The following is a 20726-nucleotide window of genomic DNA, read 5'->3' as shown; positions in this document are numbered from 1 at the left end:
TTTCAGTAGTTTATGTATATTACATTAAAAATAAATTAATTGTGAAGTAATGACAGAACTTTCCGGTCACCCAGTAGAAACCATAAAAGTGACACATCAACATGGATTAATGGAGGGGGAAAAGGTCTTAGAAGCGGTGGCTGAAAAAGAAAACGAGAAAAAGAATAAAGACAAGAAGATGTAGGTGAATAAAAATAATTGTGCAATAATAAAAGAATAATCTATCAAACGCAAAGATCAATGTCAATGTAAAGAAAGGTGTTGTTTATTTAGCTTCAAGCAGTGCCCTATTTGCAACGATGTTTTAAAGTCAGTTTGTAGCAAGCAACCCTGCAAAGTTGACGGTATTAAACCAAAAATGACAGAAGCCTCTGAATTGATCATCAATATCAACTCGTGATATTTTTATGAACATTTTATTTCTTTTTCTAATTAAAGTTGTGTTTTATTTGTTATTTTAAAATGTGTTTGTTATTTGATAAATAAATCGTAAAACTTAAGTTGATAATAAAGATAGTATTTTAAAAGTTTTAGAAAACCAATGTGTACCTTAAAATGTAGGTTTACCTTATGTGTACCAATGTATACCTTAAAATGTAGGTTTACCTTATGTGTACCAATGTATACCTTAAAATGTAGGTTTATCTTATGTGTACCAATGTGTACCTTAAAATGTAGGTTTACCTTATGTGTACCAATGTATACCTTAAAATGTAGGTTTATCTTATGTGTACCAATGTATACCTTAAAATGTAGGTTTATCTTATGTGTACCAATGTGTACCTTAAAATGTAGGTTTACCTTATGTGTACCAATGTATACCTTAAAATGTAGGTTTATCTTATGTGTACCAATGTATACCTTAAAATGTAGGTTTATCTTATGTGTACCAATGTGTACCTTAAAATGTAGGTTTACCTTATGTGTACCAATGTATACCTTAAAATGTAGGTTTATCTTATGTGTACCAATGTGTACCTTAAAATGTAGGTCTAGTGTTTTCAATAATAACTAGAATAGTAATAGGATTGAAATCTGAAATTTAAGCTGTAACTGTATTCCTTGTACTACGGATCACTTCCATATAAAGGAATTATAACTTAATTCTTTGTTTTAAATTTGAATTTTATGTTTTAAATGAAAATATGTGTTCCAATTTTTAGAAAAAAAAACAGAATATCATCAGTTGTCAAAGTATACTTTACATTGAATGGACTTTTATGCTTTGGTTACTTCCTTGTTTAATATTAACCTTTTTCCAATTGATTTGAAAATATAAGAGACCAAAATTTAATTACCAGCATTTTAAGGTACACATACATTTTAAGGTACAAATACCTGTAGTTGTTCATCATTTATGTTCTTCAGGCATTAATTCTGCAATATCAATTGTAATTAATGCATTATTTGCATTAAATAACATTTCGATTTCTCTTTCTTTTTCAGTTTTATCTCATGCAGCTCTGCCACGTTTTTTAGGCATTGGACTTTGATCATGTTCAAGTTTTCTTATTCAGTTTTTAATAGTTCAGATCGATCGACTTTGTTCGTTGCTGTCCATCATTCTTTTTATTGCAGAATTATTTTCTTCGGTTGCAGTTTTGCTTTTAGTTTGTTCTTTGGTTTCGACAGTTGAGGCTTGTATTTTTATTATTGTTTGCCATTATGGGCTAAAGTATTTTTATTACAAATATAATTGTGAACGCTACAAAAATAATTATGGACGTGACGAAAATAATAGTGGACGATACTGTAATAATCCTAATTTATACAGTCTAACCAGGTGTGGTACCATTAATAACACAAAGTAATTAGAAATTATAGATTTCTTTAAATTTTAATTTTGCAATTTTCTGCAGTTAAATAAGTTTTATGACTTCATCCAAGGAAACTTGACTAGGAATCATATATATTTTATTTAGTCATTTTTCAATGGATAATGCTTCAAAAGTAAAAGCAAAACAAAAAATTGTTTTTACCAATAAAAAAGTGACAATAAATCTTGTGAGCTATTTGCATTGGTTAACATTATTGTTTCATTGTCAAAACTTATGACACTTTAAACTTTTGAAATCGAACAACTTTCAGCTCGAATTGTGGAAGACGCGGCGAGATGGCAAGCGTAAAACATTCGTTTAACGTTAAACGTTAAAATTTCTCTTTGTTTCTAATCTTCAACACATATGATTTTTAATTTACAAACACTAGTTATCGATGTGTTTTTTGTTTTGTTTCGTTTTTTTACTAATATGATATTTACATTTCAATCTAATACAAAAATAGATATCAAGGTGCACCCTTTACAGCATTAAAAATAAAAGTATATAATTATATATTAGTTCTTACATTATTTGTAAAAATATTGTTTTTTTCAGTGTCAAGTTTTGACACCCTTAACAGAATCAGATTTTGACACCCTTTATAAATTTCTAGATTATTTCCAAATCCAATTCTAATTTGACGACTAATTTTAATTATTAAGATCAGACATTATTTAGTTTTTATTCTAATTTTTTATTACTGACTCTGATCATCAAGTAATTACAATTTGTTTACTGGTTTGGTGGCTGGGGCAAGCAGATGACAAAGTCTGAAAAAAATTAAAAATAACACAATAATAACTTTTTTTGCAATATATGAATAACTTTGTAACATAATAATAAAGCTTCCGTATTTTAACTATTGAATATGTTATTGTTTTTAACCTGCAAACTTTATCTGATGAATTTTCATTTTTTTTTTATAAACTTTAAAAAAAACAAAAAGGTTTTGCCAAAGTCTTATTTGCATCTTATTTTTAAAAGTAGTAAGTTTTTTAAAAGTAGTAACAACTCCTGTCATTTCTGATAATAGTATATCTTTTTTTCCAGAGTCAGTATAGTCTGATGAAATAATTGGAACATCAGCAGAAAATAAGGTTTAATGCGGCCTACAGTCGTGAACACGTTCAATAAGGGGTCGCGTGCTAGCACCTAGTCGACGAATGTCTTACGAAAGTTGCAAATTCAATTTGAATTTGCAACTTTCGTAAGGCATTCGTCATTCAAAAACATTGAACAAAATATAAACAAAATAAATATAATATTAAAACAACAAAATCATAGCTTGGTTTGAATAGCTGTTTGAATACCTTTAAAAAATAACATAAAGGAAAAATCATGCACATCTTACCCAACATCAGTGTTTTTTTTTTAAATTAAACATTAGACCTTCATTTATAACTTATGTAAGATCAAACATGTTATCTTTTCAAAAATGAAATTGTTACTCCATATAACATGACCCTAAAAATGACTGTTTAATATAACTTAAAAAAGGCTACCTGGCAAACTGATTCGTTATTTTCCAATATGATTAAGGATTAATATTGTTGATTAATATTGAATATTGTTGAGGGCTTTAAATAAGTATCGCATTCTTTTTTTCAATGTAAAACTGCAAAACCTATTTTTTTACTACAACTTAAAATAAAATCTGCTAACATATAAAGAAAAGATAAATAGTACTTAAAAAAGTTACTAAAGCGGCTGGTTGCAAATCAAAATGCTCTGTTCACTTTAAATTTCAAATGGTTTATATGATCAAACAGTAGACTAACTTTCCAGAGTTTGAATTGTGCTGTATTTCTTTTAAAAATAACAATATAAAATATTCATCATCGTTACTAATAAAACCTAAACTGATACATACATATATACATATTGGCAAGTATAGCTAACATTTCATATTGGCAAGTATAGCTAACATTTGTTTTTAAGCATGTTAGTTTTATGTTAAGCTGAATAAAAGCTTACCATAAAACTTACATGTTATTAACTGTAATGTAATTTAGACATATAATTGTCAACTGGAATTTGAGATTCAAATGAAATTTATCTTTATAAGTAAAAACATTAATAGTTAAGGAAAGCGTCATTTAGTCTATCCAGCTGATTATTTCTAGTTTTTGTACTAGTTTTTTAAATAAATTGAATTTCAATATCTATAAAACTTTTAAAGAGCAGATTTTATAAAAAAACGCATCTTGCTTTGGACGCTTACTCTTCAAAATATATGTAAAAATGAAAATAACCATCGTTTGAATAAAAAATTTTTATATTTAAGTACCCAGCATTAAAAAGCAACAAATTGCAAATTTAAGAGCAACAAATTCTAAACAAGAAACATTTCATGAAAGATGTTTAATAATTAAATGAGTAATAAAAACACGATATATCATAATATATAAATACTTATGTAATATAACATATTTAATATAAACGTTTGGTTCTACATATTTTTCCATTTTTTTTGGTATTAATGACGGTCGCACAAAAAAATCTTGAAAAAAATTTTAAAATTTTATAATTCGACTATTTAATTAAAAATATGGGTAAAAAATCTTTTTTAATGGTTGCAAAACGCTCTGAAATAATTTCATTACATAAAGAAAGTTATTCAGTTCGTAAAATTTGCAAAAAATTATAGTATAGCGGTCAGGAAACCGTTGCTACGGTTTTGAAATAAAAAGAAAAGGTTACAACGGGCTATAGACCACCAAAATTGAACAGAAAAAGACTGGGGAAAAGTACTATGGACCGACGAGTCCAAATTTGAACTGTTTGGGCAAAGACGTAGAATTTACATCAGAAGAACAACAAAATAAGAAATGATCATAGAGTGTTTAGTGCCGACAATCAAGCATGGTGGTGGGTCAGTTATGGTATTGGATTGTTTTTCTTCAGCTGGTGTAGGTGACCTTCACCAGCTAATATAACAATATAAAAAAATTATAGAAAACAATGCTATACCTTCTGGCTTAAGAACTATTGGTCGTGGTTTTGTTTTTATGCAGGACAATGACCCTAAACACACCTCAAAATTACGTAAGAACTATATAAAGAAACAAGAGGATAATGGTGTCCTCAAAAATATGACCTGGCCGGCTCAATCACCAGATTTGAACCCAATAGAGTTACTGTGGGAAGAATTGGACAGAAAGGTCAGACAAAAATGCCCAACACCCAAAGAGCACCTGTGGCAGATATTAGAAGAATCCTGGTTATCAATTACACCCGAAATAATAAATAAATTAATAAATAGGATGCCACATATCGCAAAAAAATGATAAAAACTCGTGGGTTATTTTTTGACGAAAAGACAGTTTAATAATAATAGTGTTGTTAGTATTTTTTTATTTCATTTTTTTTCTTTTTTTTTTCTTAAATAGTAACTATTTGTATCTTTTATAAAATAAATATGATATTTGAATTATTTTGAAATAATTATGGGAGTTTTGATTAAAAAATTAAACAAAATCCAAGTGTCCTGAAAATTTTGACCTGCAGTATATATATATATATATATATATATATATATATATATATATATATATATATATATATATATATATATATATATATATATATATATATATATATAAGCTGCCTAAAATAGTTTTATTTTTCGTTTTGAAAAAATAATAATAATAAATGATAATAATAATTATTTTTATATTTATAATTAAATTTCAACAGAATCTCTATAAATTTTTATAGAAATTCCTATAGAACTTTTTTTCTACTACAGCAATTTCTATAGATGTTTTATAGAAACTTTATAGAAATTCTATAGAACTTCTAAAGGTTATATGTTTCAAAAGTTTATAGAAATTCTATAAAACTTTATATCCTGGGAACAGAAAATAGTATAGCGGTCCTTTATCCGTTATTGCACTGGCGGGAAGCCGCCTTAGATTTTATAGTGGACCAACACCGGCATACCGATGGCGAATTTTGTCCTTGCTGATTAACACAACCTAAATTATTTTGCATTTTCTGCACTAAAGGCTGCTAAAATGTCGGATAAAGACTTTTATTTTCTAAACAACTTTTTAAGTGTTTGAAAATAATGGTCGCCGTTTAAAACGGTAAGCAAAGTCAAACAAGTCAAACCTCAGAAAAATATCTGTCTATAATCAGAAAATTTTTCATTTCTTTGTGGTTAGCAGCATTGATAGCAATAGAAAAATAGTTATTTCCTTGTTTGTTGAGTAGACCAACTGAATTCGAAACATTCAAAATTTAGCTGGTGGTTTTAAAAGATGACGAACACATTTTTGCTATTTCTGAATCTGAAAAAATTGTTTTCAATATTTTGTTAGTACACTAATTACTTTAAAATAAAAACAAATGAACGGACGCATGGTAGAATTTTTGCAGCTGATACTTTCTTAAATACGGGCGTACTTTTACTAAGCGAAAATTGCCTTATTTCAGCTGTTGACTTCTTGGATTTTGAGTTTTCAATATAAGTTTTAGTACCATAATGTCTAACTACCGCCGGGACTCGAGTGCTTTCAATATCAATGTCCAAGGAATATTATAAGCAGAATACTAATGAGTTGCCCTTTCTACTCTTTTTTCGTTCCATCAAAATTCGTAAAATATTTTTCTCGATAAAGATTTCCTTTTTTTGTAGACATTTTACAGTAACTTAATTAGCCTGAACATAGAAACATTGCAAAAGTAATAAGTTAAAAAATGCTGTTCAATCAGTTTAACTATTTAGTTTAAATATTCTGAAGATTATACATTATATTACATAAAAATTTTTTAATGTTGCTTAAGAACCAAGAAATAAGCAACTGCTTTTAAACAATAAATAAGGCTAAAAAACCAAAAAAAGAAAACACGCTTTCGCATTTAAATTTATAAAATATCAAAATAAATTGTATAGATAAATCATATAATGTTAAATTGTAAAACGAAAACTACATTAAACCTATTTTCTCCTGAAGACCCATTTTTCACTAAAAATAAACTCCCCTGCCTTTGGGCTCTTGGTTAAGTAAAATAAAAAAATGGTGTCTTGATAAAAATAGTTATCTTGGACAGATGTTAACTGCATCTGCTAAAGTTTTGTAGAAGACCTCATGGGCAAAGACTTAAGGGGTAAGCAGAACAGTTCTGTTAACCAACCTAGAACCCCTTCTTTATCAATTAGGCTGGCGTAGATGTAAACATGCCTTACAATTTTTTATGCCTATGACAATAAATGTTGAATCTTCTTATTTCTACTCATAGATTTTTGTTTATGCAATCTTGATAGTCGCCATGCGACTCTTCCTGTTATCTTCTAATGATGGTACAGCTCTAAAACTCATTTTAATGGTTCTGAGGCCGAGTGGTAGTTAAGTTTCTCGAACTCTGAAATAACATTAGCCTCAAAGAGGCTAATTTTGTCAACAGCTGTAAAATATCAGAGTATTAACAGTGCCACGTTGCGTATGTTAATGCGTTTGATGCTCATTGTCGAGGCCACATAAGAATGTTCAGTTTCTTCTTTTTCTCCTTTAGGTAGTCCGACCATGCAATGATCTTTATAAATCTTTTATCTTTTAATTTTTCTTCGGACTCAATCTGTCATCGCACTACTTACTACAACCTTAAAGCTGACTGGGATTCTTTTCGTGATATTTATGCAACGGTCTTTAAGCTGATGACTATTCTCTCTTTGCAGATAAATACGCCTCCAACACAACCTCCTGGATCCAAAAAGGAATGGAATTTTTTTCAAATTCGAAGTAAAGAACTTTCCTTTAAATTTGACTCTTGAATCTTTGGCCATATTCTTCCTTCCATTCCAGTTAAACAGGTTAACTCATTGTAAGATATTCAAATCACTCCAGCTTCTGCTACTTATGTCATATCTTAATTAAACTTTTCCACGGTATGTGGTCCAGACAACGTTCCTTTTATAGTCTTACAAAAGCGTTTTTCAGAACGCTATTTAATTCTCATTAAAGTATTTAACAAGTGCTTGACTGAATCTTGTTTTCCTGCCTGCTGGAAAATGGCATCTATGGTTCCAGTTTTGAAAAACTCTTGTAAACATTCTGACCGCTCCAACTATTGCCCGATCAGTCTTCTATATGTTACTAGCAAGGTCTTTGAGTCTTTGATAAACAAATTTTAACGTCTTGAGTCAAATAACTGTCAGACAATCAATACGGTTAATGATCCTCTCGCTCTACGAATGACTTGCTAACTGCTGTGACTGATAGGATTTATTGCGCATTAAATGGAGACTGCGAGGCTAGGGTTATTGCTCTTGATATATTTATAGCCTTCAATAAAGTTAGGCATATTGTTCTTTTTCATAAGCTTGTTTCATATAATGTATCTAGAAAAGTTTTTGAAATTATAAAATTTTTTCTTTCTAACCGCTTTATTAAAGTTATCCTCAAAGGCCAACACTCTTCTTCATTTACAGTTATTACTTGGGTACCTCAAGGTCCTTTTCTTGGTCCTGCTTTGTTTTTTACATACATAAATGATCCTCCTAATAACCCTGTACAGTTGGCACCCCGATAAAATCTAGACATCTAGACACCATAAATGTGGAGAATATTTTATATTATCTGTAATAAAAATGGTAATATTTCAATTAAACACTCATGTGACTCAATTTGTACTAATAATTTTTTTTGCGGACGTGTCACATTTATTTAAGAAATCAAGAATATCTCTCTTACGTAACAAACATTTCATAATTACAACAAAGATTCATTAAAAATATAAACATCTTTCAAAATCGATAGATTCAAAATTGTTGCACAAACTTCTAGATTTTCAAGCAGGGTTGGAGAACCGAACCGAAAAAAGCGGAGTTTTTTGGAAGGAGCCAGAAGCTGTAGTTGTAAAAACCTAGAGCTGGAGCCACAAGTTTAAAATACCTAGAGTCGGAACCATACATTTTTTTCGGCTCCCAACCCCTGTATTTAAGAAGGCATGGATTTAAATTTTGCATATAAATTTACTTTTGACCATCTTGATGAAAAACATATTAACAAAATGAAATTATCGAGAGCAACATGATGTAAGTTGTGAATCAAACAAAAATAAGATGATTCTATGTTCGTAACTCTTTGGTTTAACCAAATTATTGATAAATGGTTTGCAATAATGACATCACAAAACCCTGCTAAAGCTCTTAACATAAAAAAATAAAATGAAATCGTAGAGATTTACTGCCGATTACATGTTTCAAGCCAAAGTGGATGAACAGGTGGAAAGCTATTCAAACTGATGTGATATTGTTGACAACATCAATAAATAATTTGCAAAATAATTTGATTTGCTTATGACATTGCAATTTACCAAGGACTTCTTAAAATTTTTTTTTTCACTGGTTCGACCAAAGTAAGTAATTTTTAAAGTTCTTCAATTCAAAAATGACTTGAAATTTGCATTTGATTTGCAGTGTCCAACTCTTTTTATGCAATCGGATAACGCAGTTATGATATAGATAGTTTGTCAATTGTTATAAGGTTCTCTTGACATAGTTAATAGTAAATTGAGTACACACAGTTAATAGTAAGGTTAATACAACAGAAAGAGCGCATTGTTTTACCAAAAGATTGGGATTAAACCTCCAACTAAATCTTAAGTAATGCTCAGCAAATTTGTTTGGTTAATAATGCAAGGCATATAGTTTTTAGAAGTAAAAAAAAACTGAAAGAATTTTCTCAATTTGTTTAAGTTTTAATTTTGTTTAATTCTTTAGGTTGTAAAAATCAATACTGGTTATACAAAGTTTGGTACAGACAAAGAGCATAAAATAGAAAGTTTATTTTTTGCTAACGAAATAATATTTGAATTCTTTTTACAAATGGAACTTATTTGAGATTTTTAAGATTAAAATTTTAGGTTCAACTATAAGATCAATTTATAAAAAAATTGTTGTCTTTTGTTACTAAGAAATTACAAGTATTTTTTAATATTTTTTTTATTTATAAGCTTATGGTTTTGTAAGATATTTTCATATTAAATAAGTTTTTGAGATGTCCCTTATTTCTAATGTTTAATATAAGTTACAAACACAAACAATGGAAATTATGGCATGCTAAAAATTTTTCCTCGTTGAGCAAAACAAATAAATTCGAACGTTTTTATCAACATCTTGCACAACCTTATTTACGAAGTTTTAGTAATAAACCCGTGATTCATCACGGGTTTATTGCTAAAACTTCGTAAGTTTATAGTAACGACAGTTTATAAATTTAAGGCAATAGTTGAAAGTTCTCATTTTCTAATGTGACATCTTAGAATAGAAGAGCTGCAACTCTATTGTATTGAGACATGAAATTACGTAGAATTTCAGTTTAAAACAGTCGTTACAGAAGTATTAATTAGCAGCCGCGGCGCAGTGGGCAGAGCACTTGTTTTATAAGCAAGAGATCCAGGTCCAGGTCCAGGGTTCGAAGCGAGCTCTAGGAATATTTTGTGCCATCAGTACGGAAGGAGGCATGAATTTCCTTGTTAAATGCTGTTCCGTGGTCTCTTTTAAAAAATCGTTAGGTCTTCTCAGGGCCGACGACACGGGTTTCAAAGTGGAGGGCACAATCGTTAATTTTATATATTATAGTCTTCTATATCTAGAATTTTCTTTAAAAAAAATAAATAATAAAATAAAAAAAGGTCCTTTAGAAAAAAAGTAGGGCATCCCCCCCCCCTTCACTTTCGTGTCGTCGGCCCTGTTTCTTGGGGTACCTCAACAAACAAAAATATTTTTAAAAAAAGTAATAATGTTAAAATTTAAAAAACTTGTCAATTTAATTCATTAAACTGTTTAACATTACTAATTCTTTACTATAATATTTAATCTATTTAGATAATTAACTTTTGTTGCTCTATTTTGAATTTTTCCTAGTGCTTTGATTTCATAGTTTTTAAAAGTGGGCAAACAAAAGATCGGTATAAAAGTCTTTTTAACGTTATATCAATATACTGAAAAAAATGTTCTTTCAACAAATAAAATGATAACATTTATGTTATATGAAATATAATATAAAATATAATATGAAATAGATGTTTGAATTACATCACTTTTCTTTCCCATGTCTAGTCAATAGTTGAATGATTTGAGGAGTACAAAAAAAAATAATCTAGGATAGATAGGATAGTAGAAGTAGATAGCTTTAAATCAATTTCTAGTTAGAAAGGTATCATAATTTGTGTTTCTACAAACATGTTAGCCGAAGCTTGTAATAAAAGGTGAACAAAAGAAGTAAGTTATTCATATTCAAACAGACACGCGGAGAGCAGTAATGTCATTTGAATTTACTAAATCAACTTTTATATAAAGTGGAATTAGAAAGCGAAAAAGTTCTTCATTTTCCCCCATAATTGCCGCGTGTAATGGCGTCCAATTTTCATCTCCTGTTACACAGTGTTTTTTAAACTACTTTAGTAGTTTGTCTAAAACAATCTTGTCGATAGCTACAAAGCTAAGATACCTTGCTATCAAATAGATGTCGCTATGTTACAGTTAGCTACAACAGTATAATATTATACACAGTACAGTTAGCTACAATAGTATAATATTAAAAATTTTCGATCTAAAAAGCCTCGGCATACACACAACAACTCTTTAGATGGAGATATTGATTATCTATAGATTTATAGTTAATTTTTAGCAAGTTACAAAGTTATGATGATAACTGTTAAAATTTTGTTTTATAATCGCTTACTAAATATTTTATAGCTAACTTGAAGCTATAAAATTGTCGTTACGTATTAGTTAGCGACAAAGTTAAGATGTGTAATTGTAGATATATCGCAGCAACATCGCTAACTATAAAGCTACATTATGTAGCCATCGAATGACTTTAAATCTTTTGCTACGTTGTAGTTAGCTATACACCTATAATCATTAGCTTTCGATATATTGTAATAATATTGTTAGATACAAAGCTGCAATATCTAGCCATCAATTAGTTACAGATTTGTCTTTATACTGTAGCTAGCTACAATCCGACAATATTTAGCAAGTGATATGTCGAAGTAATATTGATGGCTACAAAGCTGCAATATGTAGATAGTGACTTGTCGTAATAAAATTGCAATGTTGAAAGTTCAATTACTATCATAAATATTTTAGATCCAATATTTAAAAATTAAATTTTTTAAACGTTAAATATTAAAAATTAAATTTTTAAAAGATAAAATAATAATGTGAGAAAAAAACATCATTACAAAATCGCTATAAAGCTAGCTAGTCGCTAGTTCATTTCATTCCGGACTATATCAAAAATTAGTTGTAGGCGACTTTATTTTGGACTGAAAATTATTCGAAAGAGGTGTCTTTCAAGGTTCAAGGGCTCATTATTATTCATCATATTTATTATCAATCTGCTTTTTAAGACTAAATTCGTTGGTAAACTATTTGTGGCTTATACAATTCTATTATCAGTCATTAAGCCAGAACTCGATAACAAGATCCTACAAAACGATATCAACAGATCGGAAAATAGACAAACTACTGAATGATTAATTTCAACGAACATTAGTGTAAGGTCATGCATTTTAGGAAGACAAACTTCAAATTTAACTACAAAATCAACAATCTCGTTTTGTCGGATACTACAATGGAAACAAATCTCGAAATTTTTGTTTCAAACAATTTAAATTGGAGCCGTTATTTCAATTATTCAGCAAACAAAGTCAATCGACTTATAGATTTTATCAAACATCATTTCATTTTTATTTGGTGTTTACTATTTTGATATTGAAGCCGGATATTTTTTGACATGATTTTGTGCTTTTCTCAAAGTTCAAAACAACTTTTTTCTATTAAATTTATTGTCTTTCAAAGTAAAACAGATCTAATACTATTAATCAGTTTTTATTTATACGTCTTTAGCTTTGACAGCATTCTTTTATGCGATTCAAATATTTACATACGTAATCTTTTTACACCAATACAAACGCTCTAAAGTTTAAATCTCTCTCAACTCAAGTTTAAATCTCGCTCACCTAAAGTGTAAAGCTTGCTCATATTAAGTTTAAATCTCGCAATTTGTAAGAGTAAATGAAATTTTTAAAAAAGTTTTTAATTTTAAACTAGAGCAATATTCGTTCACAAAATTGAAAGTTTGTTAAAAAATGCAGAAGTGTTTTAAAGTTATAGGTATAACGTTTACACCGTCCTCTCAAAATTGCTTTTTGATAAAGATAAGTGTGCTTTTCAATGCACAAACATGGGTTGTGGAATATACGGAAAAGTTAATACATGATACTAGAATATGGAACTGAATATAGAAACAAAAATTTTTTGAAAACATTTGTAATAAAAAATGTAATTCAACATTTTATTTAAATATATGAAACTTCAAAAAGTTTTATTTTCAATTTTATTATACAATTTTTTCATATAAAACATAATATAGTTTATAGTATAAATATGCTTTATTTTAATAATATATATATTTATTTAAAAATATATAGCTATTTTACTTTAAAAGTATGTACTCAACAATAAATCGCAAGCAACAAATAAAGTTATAAAAGTTATGTTATATAAAATATGATGTAAAATATAATATGAAATAGATATTTGAATTACATCACTTTTCTTTCCCATGTCAAGTCAATAGTTGAATGATTTGCGGAGTACAAAATAAAATAATCTAGGATTGTACTATGTTTTAAATCAATTGCAAGTTGAAAAGGTGTCATAATTTGTGTTTCTATAAACATGTTTGCCGAAGCTTGCAATAAAAGGTGAACAAAAAGTAAATTATTTATATAAACAGCCACATGGAGAGGAGTAATGCCATTTGAATTTACTAAATCAACGTTTTTATAAAGTGGAATTAGAAAGCGAAAAAGTTCTTCATTTTCCCCCATAATTGCCGCGTGTAATGGCGTCCAATTTTCATCTCCTATTACACAGTCGTGCGAAACACCATTTTTTATAAGTATTTGAAAACATTTTAAGCAACCCTTATAGCATGCTTCATGAACGAGAGAGTTTAGCTCCGATATATTAAAATCAGCATCCAGTTTTTTAAGCATTTGTTCTAACTTTCCACAGTCACCATCCAAAATGAACTTTAAAAATCTTTCACCGATAAATGAATGATGTTTATTTTGTGAGAAAGGAAGATACTTTGTAAGCTTTTTTGTATTCATCATCGCCTCTAAGCTAATTCGTTTAACTGGAGTAAAAAAAGGCGGAGGAGATTCAACAATTGAATTGGATCTCGATCTGTGTTGCTCTATTGTTTTCTTAAAGTTTACCATAATTGAAGAGCTGCGGTCAACATGTCTTAATGTTTCTTCTTGCTTACAAAAAGCCATTTTTCGAAACCTCTTATTTCCTGAAAAAATGTTTTTATTTCATTTTAGTTCAATGGCATATAGTCAAATAAATAGTTATATTATGTTATTTTTTATCTTTGTACGCGGTTATAAATGCATTTACCTCCTGGAGTTTCCATCAAAAGTACTTTAACAATTATAATAACTCAAGTTCTCCACTGCAGCACGTTTTTTTTTTTTAAACTGAAAATGTTTTGTCTAACGTTAGGTAAAACATTAGCAGTTTAAATATATACTTTTACAACATAACGAACTTTACCATTACTTGTAGTATTAACTTAATTCGATTCGTCATCTTTTACAAAAGGAAATAAATCAATTATCTTCATTGCTTTATTATTTGTGTGCTTTGTTATTTAGTAATTTTTATTAGATTTAATACCGATTGTTATATAATGATTGAAGTTAGCCGGTTAAACTTTCTTAAAATTGTTTATCATTAAAATAACAAAACTGTAAAAAAGACTTCTTACTAACTTTTCGGACAACTTAATATCGTAAATTATTTTTTACGAAGTTTAATTTACTGGAAATTATTTTTAATTTGGACGAAATGCTACTTGAAGTTCAACTTGTCGCAATTTCTTCCAACAAAATATTTCATTCAAAACAAAAACGTATAATTTTGAACCGTTTTTACCCTGGAGTGGGATAGATTGGCACAGGTTAAAAACAACGATTAATTATTAGTGCAATATTGGGGTTGAAATTTATACTCACTTCTACTTTATGTTGAAGCCGGTAACAAACCAAAATCGAATTATATTAGTTCGATGTGTTTATCGTCCACCAAGTAGTGAAATAAAATCATTCGAAAATTTTGTTAAAAAAACTTCGTAATGCTTTTTAAATTCAGTGTCTTATCAACTATTAACAAACTCATACGTGTTACAAAAACCTATATCAACTATTAATAAACCCACACGAGTGACAAAAATCTATATATTCAAACTATTAAATACGTGTTATAAAAACTTTAATTTGTAATATCTTATTTCTTCTCATTATTATTTAAATTTATTTTTAAAAAATGGGTATTACAGAGTATTCAGTCAATAAGGATTTTAAAAATTCAAACCTTGACCCTTTTCTCTATTTTCTTATTTATTTATGTTTAGAAGCAATGGGTGTTGGCGTTGATATTTTAAACCAGGAAAGTCTATTGGGGAGGGCTTTTTTAATAAAAAACATGACATAAACTCTGGTTTTAAGCCATTAAAAGATTTAAAAATTTTGATTCAGAACATAGTGGAAGTGTAGTTAGAAAAGACATTCTCGTTCATATTTTTTGTCGCCAGAGCAAAGATTTTTTTTTGGACCTTATGTTGTTGAAACCATTGCTTTACCGTAAAACGGGACTTTACTTTGAATAGCTGGGTAACTTTGAATACAAATTTTTTTTTTCAAGTTGTAATTATGGCAAGAACTTATATGAATCTGTTCAAACCTTAAACATAAAGTGTTAAAAATAGTGTATATTTTAATTATTTGAAGTTTTAATTTGTTTATTATTTGTTATTGTTACTTTAAAAACGAATTTCGCTTGGTACCGTGAAAATTCACGGTTTTTAAAAGTGTTTTTTTGCTAAATACAGAGAAAATTCACGTCGAAAAAAATATCGATTAATTACTAAATACAGTAAAAGTACACTGTAACTCAGATTAGCGTTTTTGATAAATACCGTGAATTTTCGCGGTATTAACAAAAATTGTTGTTAAGTACAATGAAAATTTCACGGTATTTTAAGTGTCCATTTTTGCTAAACACAGTGAAAGTGGATTTTCACTCGTACGCTGAAAATTTATCACTTGTAAATTTTATTGGTACAGTGAAAGTGAATTTTTATTGGTACGCAATGAAACAGTTTCGCAAAACGACATAAACATTCACTATACTGCTCTGAAAGCCAAAACACAGTGAATTAGAAAATCTATATTTCTTTTAAAACACAGTGAATTAGAAAATCTATATTTCTTTTAAAACACGGCGAATTAGAAAATCTATACTTCTTTTAAAACACAGTGAATTAGAAAATCTATAATTCTTTTAAAACACAGTGAATTAGAAAATATTTCTTTTAAACTGAATTAAGAAAGATATTGAGTATTACTGTGTCTTTCAATTCGAAATATCTCAAAAAATAATACACATTTAAATCCCAGATTAAATAATATTAAAAAGACTAACAAAAAAAACTTCGTCTAATTATATTCGGCTTATGTTGTATTATATTCTATTTTGGCATATGTTATTTAAGATCAATCTACGAAAAATAATTAATTCTTTTGGTAGTCATTTGCTATAAAAAGTTATATGTAAAATACTTATAGAAAATGATATCGCAATGAAATCCTCAATAGAAAAAGAGAAACTACGATTGTTTAAAACGGCGTACATTTTAGTAAACCAAGAGGTAACGATTAATAGAATCAAACTAAATTAGGAATATATTCTAGAAAAGGGATCGGCATATGTATTAAGTTTATCTTCTAAGTAATAATTGTAATAATTGTAACGTAATCAGAGATTTGTAGTTCTTTTTGAGCTGACTGAAATCATTTGTATACTAATATAAATGGCACGGATGCTTAAAAAAAAATAAGAAATTTTCTATTTATGATATACTTTAATCAGTTTAATTCTGCTTTAATGGTGTAATACACGATTTATTTTATAAAAGCAACTTAGAATTTTGGTCAGAACTCGAGTTGCTTATTTTTCAGCCAATTTCTGTATCTCGAGTTGCTTAATGGTTTCTTAAGTTTCTTAGCCTAAATTTCAGTGTTTTTACGAATAAGGGACAAAATACGGTTTAATATCAAGTCTTTAACAGAAGAGTACTCTTTACAACTAAAATCACTTAAATTCTAAAAAAAAAAAGATCAAAAATGTTTCTCTCTTCTGCTGGATCTTTATTTTCTTCATCTCCACTTTCTTCGTCTTCTTGTCTGCCTGATTTTTCTACTTGTCCATCTAGTTCCTCGTCTTCTCCGTCTGATTCGTCAGGCAAAGCATCAATAGGGTTATCCTTTACTTCGTCTGGAATAGGAGTCTCTGTGATTTCCACCGGTTTGTCAATGTCAACAGGGGGTGGAACAACATCAGCAGGCATGCCTTCAGGATTTATCTTATCGTCCTCGCTACGATCAGCCGTGATAAGACATCCTGTTTTCGCAAAGCTCCTATAAAGCATACGAAGAAATTTCTCGTCTTTGGATGTTTTACGGTAAGCTTCACCGACCCAACGAGTTATCAAAATGCGGCGATCTTTTGCCGACAGTTTCCGATCATCGTTGCCAAGCCAGAGTTCAATGTTTTCATCATTTTCGAGCCAGATGTTTTGTACTGCTTTAATATGTGATTTGAATTCTTTTCCTGGTCCGGCATCAACAGGTTGCCAAAAATGTGTCCCGTTGGGAACACCAAACCAGACAATACCTTTATGTTGTCGCACTTCATTCAAAAACTCATCACTGACTTGAGCTGTCAGGTTTTTGCATAACAAAACATACTCATCTAGGTTAGCTACAGCATTGGAGAGAGTGTTTTTCACCCATTTCACGGAAAACGCTGTATCTGCCCATGCATTTGGTTGCCAGTACACACCTACATCAGTGTCATAGGCTAAAACTTCATCTTGACTAATCCTTTTCCCCTTACCTCTGAAAATCAACGCCGGCTTCACCATTCCTTCAGGAATGAAACATATTTGAAGGGTAGCTTGTCGCTTATCAAGCCCACTGCCAGGTTGAGCTACCCATACTCTATGGTCCCTTCGTTCTTTTCCCTTACTCATTGGAATTTCGTATGTTTGTTTGCCTCGACTACAAACGGGAGTGGAATTTGATCTACATTGATTCTCCTATTTGGTTGGAAACGCCCCCATTTTTATCGTATGTGGGTTTGCCACTTCCAGACTTAATTAACTTTTCTCTCAAATTTGAATGCCATTTCATCAGAATCGGGGGTTGCTTCTTTACGTCAGCTAGGCGCTTACGTTAAACACACAGCATGCGATCTTATTTTTCCTTAAGAAATGAGTGACTATTGATTTTGGCAATCTGTCAGCATTCGGGCTTTGTTGTAGATGAATTTGATTCGCTCGGACATACAACCACTCAAACTTTTAGCCCTTTTTCTTGCTTCGAAGAATTTTTCATTAAGTTTATTAAACAAAGCTTTGTGTTTGTCGCCTCTTCGGCATTTCCTGAATAACGCGTTTTTCTTGTTTTCGTTGTACTTGTTGTAGATTTCTTTTTCCTTTGATTTCCATCGTGTAATCATACTCTTATGAACGTTATACTTTTTGCTACATCCGTACTTAACATACCATAGTTTAAGTCATTTAGCGCATCAACTTTTTCTTTTAACGTAAAGCTCTTCCGTCTGTCAGCAATTTTTGGTAATTCATTAGCTTCAACATCAGTAACAAGCTTCTCTAAAACCGATTTCACAGTTTTTTCAATATTATCATACTTGTCCTTTCCATCAATGATTTGATCCAAGCTCATCGATTACGGGTTCTCAGTTTGAGCAATATCCGTATGTGATAACTTATTTTTACACCAAAACTCGTGCATCGAAAGGGCTTGTGATGTTTTCAGTGATTTTTTGCAAACAATACATTCAAACAAATTATCTTCTTTTTCCTTCGGCACTACATTTACCAACTCACCACGATGACAAATCTTTTTGGTAAAACCAAAGTTGAACAAATTTGTCTGCTTTCTCTTACTCATGATCTTGTTGTGTATGTTGTTGACAACTCAGCGTTGTCAACAACATACACAACAACAACACTACTGTGATTACTTTCTTTTGAAATCGTTTATCTAAAAGAAGTCATTACATTGCAGAGAAAAAAATGATTCGAACGCAATCGAATGTTTTCATTTCTCAAAAAAACGTGTACGGCAATTTTTTAAACTACATAAAGCTATGTTTTATATCCAACATAAAAATAGTATTTGACAGTAAATAAAGGAACTTTTTGAGTGCTTTGATTTTTATGTGCAATTTATGAGTTGCATATGTTAACATTTGTTCAGAACTGAAGTTGCTTAATATTTTTTCACATCGAGTTCAGTTGCTTATAAACGAGTTGCTTATACAAAAAAATCGTGTATTAAAGTGGACTTGTAGAAACCAAAATGCTCAGGAAAAGAAAAAAGACCATGAGAAAAAGAAAAGTCTTCCTGCTGGAGATGATAGTGACAGTAATGAGGACAAAGGTATTGTTATGTGTCTAATGTGTGGTATTCATGGGGGTCAAGGAGAAGAATGGGTGTGCTGTGACTTACGAGATGTTTGGTACCATATTAAATGCACTGAAATTCCAGCTGATATTAAAGCCATGGACTGGATCTGTGAGAATTGCCTACAAATAATGTAAAAATATATGTTTTACATACTCACTTGATGCCCCTATTTTTTAAAATTTGAGTCAACGTTAGTTGTAACTTTTTAACTTTTTTTTTCACTGACATAAATTCTTTCTGAATAAAGTTTTTGTACATAAAGAAATGCTTTGTCTATCACTTAAAATATTTCCAGTTTAAATTTAACACTTACTTACTTATTTCCAAGAGAGAAAAAAAAATTCTTGAAAACATGGAGCTCATTGCCCCCTGTTACCCTAATAATAATAAAGTAAACACGGAGATCTAGCAAAAATTTATATAAACCATAACTTGGTAACAAGCAAATAAACAAACTGGTTTTTAGTTATGATATTAAACATGAAGAATATATTTGATTTCAATATTTAAAGAGCTACAATTATTGTAACAATAAATAGAAATCAAAATAAAACTAAGATTTTTGAGTGTTTTAATTTCATTTGAAAGCAGAAGATAAATATATTAATAAATATAGTTGACTAAAGTATATACACCGGAGCTTCAAAGTGTATATTAGAACAGGTAGAACCTTAAAGACCAAAGATGATGGAAGCTAAAAGGATCAGTTACGCCACTGCTTAGCACCTACACCCTATTTATGTATTGTTGTGGGTGAATTGATGTGTAACATGACTTCTTCCCCATAATTGTAAAAATGATTATGTGAATGAGCGTTACTTAAAACCTTTATCTGAGTAAAAAAGTGGAAACTTGTATTTTTGTGACATGACATCTATATCCACTTATGTCTTCAATTATTTGTTTGATAGCAACCCTTATTTACTGTTCAAATAGCATGTCGATTTTACATTCATGTGGCTTTTGAACCATTAAATAGAAAAAGTGCAGAATAAAGCAAAGCAACTATAACATAATGATTAACGATAAATTTTATTTCAACCTATTATTCTTACCTTATTTGAGTTGAATACAATTTGTTTTTCATAAACTGTTTACCAATGGTCAACAAAGTAAATTCCATTCAAGAAAATTTACTAAAATAAAACCATATTTCAACAGTACACACACTAAAATAAAATAATGTTGAGATATTAAATTGGTAAATTGTTTAACAGAGAATATTACAAAACTTAAAAACAAAATTAGAGAAAAGTGGCTTTCTTTTTATTACTCTGTTCCAAAATTTATTAACTACTCTTAAACGGTAAATATATTTTAAAC

The 20726-nt window shown here is 29.5% G+C and overlaps 2 protein-coding genes across 2 annotated transcripts in view; one reads left to right on the top strand and one right to left on the bottom strand.

Annotated features, from left to right (window-relative positions):
- Nucleotides 1–20726, top strand: part of LOC105847534 (opsin-3) — a 45360-nt gene that overhangs the window by 11833 nt on the left and 12801 nt on the right. The window lies entirely within an intron of this gene.
- Nucleotides 13119–14362, bottom strand: LOC100200761 (ankyrin repeat domain-containing protein 39 homolog). The gene is made up of 2 exons (XM_065816483.1): nt 14248–14362; nt 13119–14143 (listed from the first exon to the last, which is right to left on the bottom strand). Exons 1-2 carry the CDS (start codon nt 14261–14263, stop codon nt 13383–13385), a joined length of 777 nt encoding a protein of 258 aa, XP_065672555.1. The 5' UTR covers nt 14264–14362; the 3' UTR covers nt 13119–13382.

Source organism: Hydra vulgaris, chromosome 13, assembly GCF_038396675.1.
Source record: "Hydra vulgaris chromosome 13, alternate assembly HydraT2T_AEP".
Lineage (NCBI taxonomy): Eukaryota > Metazoa > Cnidaria > Hydrozoa > Anthoathecata > Hydridae > Hydra > Hydra vulgaris.
This window is presented reverse-complemented; position numbering and strand designations above follow the sequence as displayed.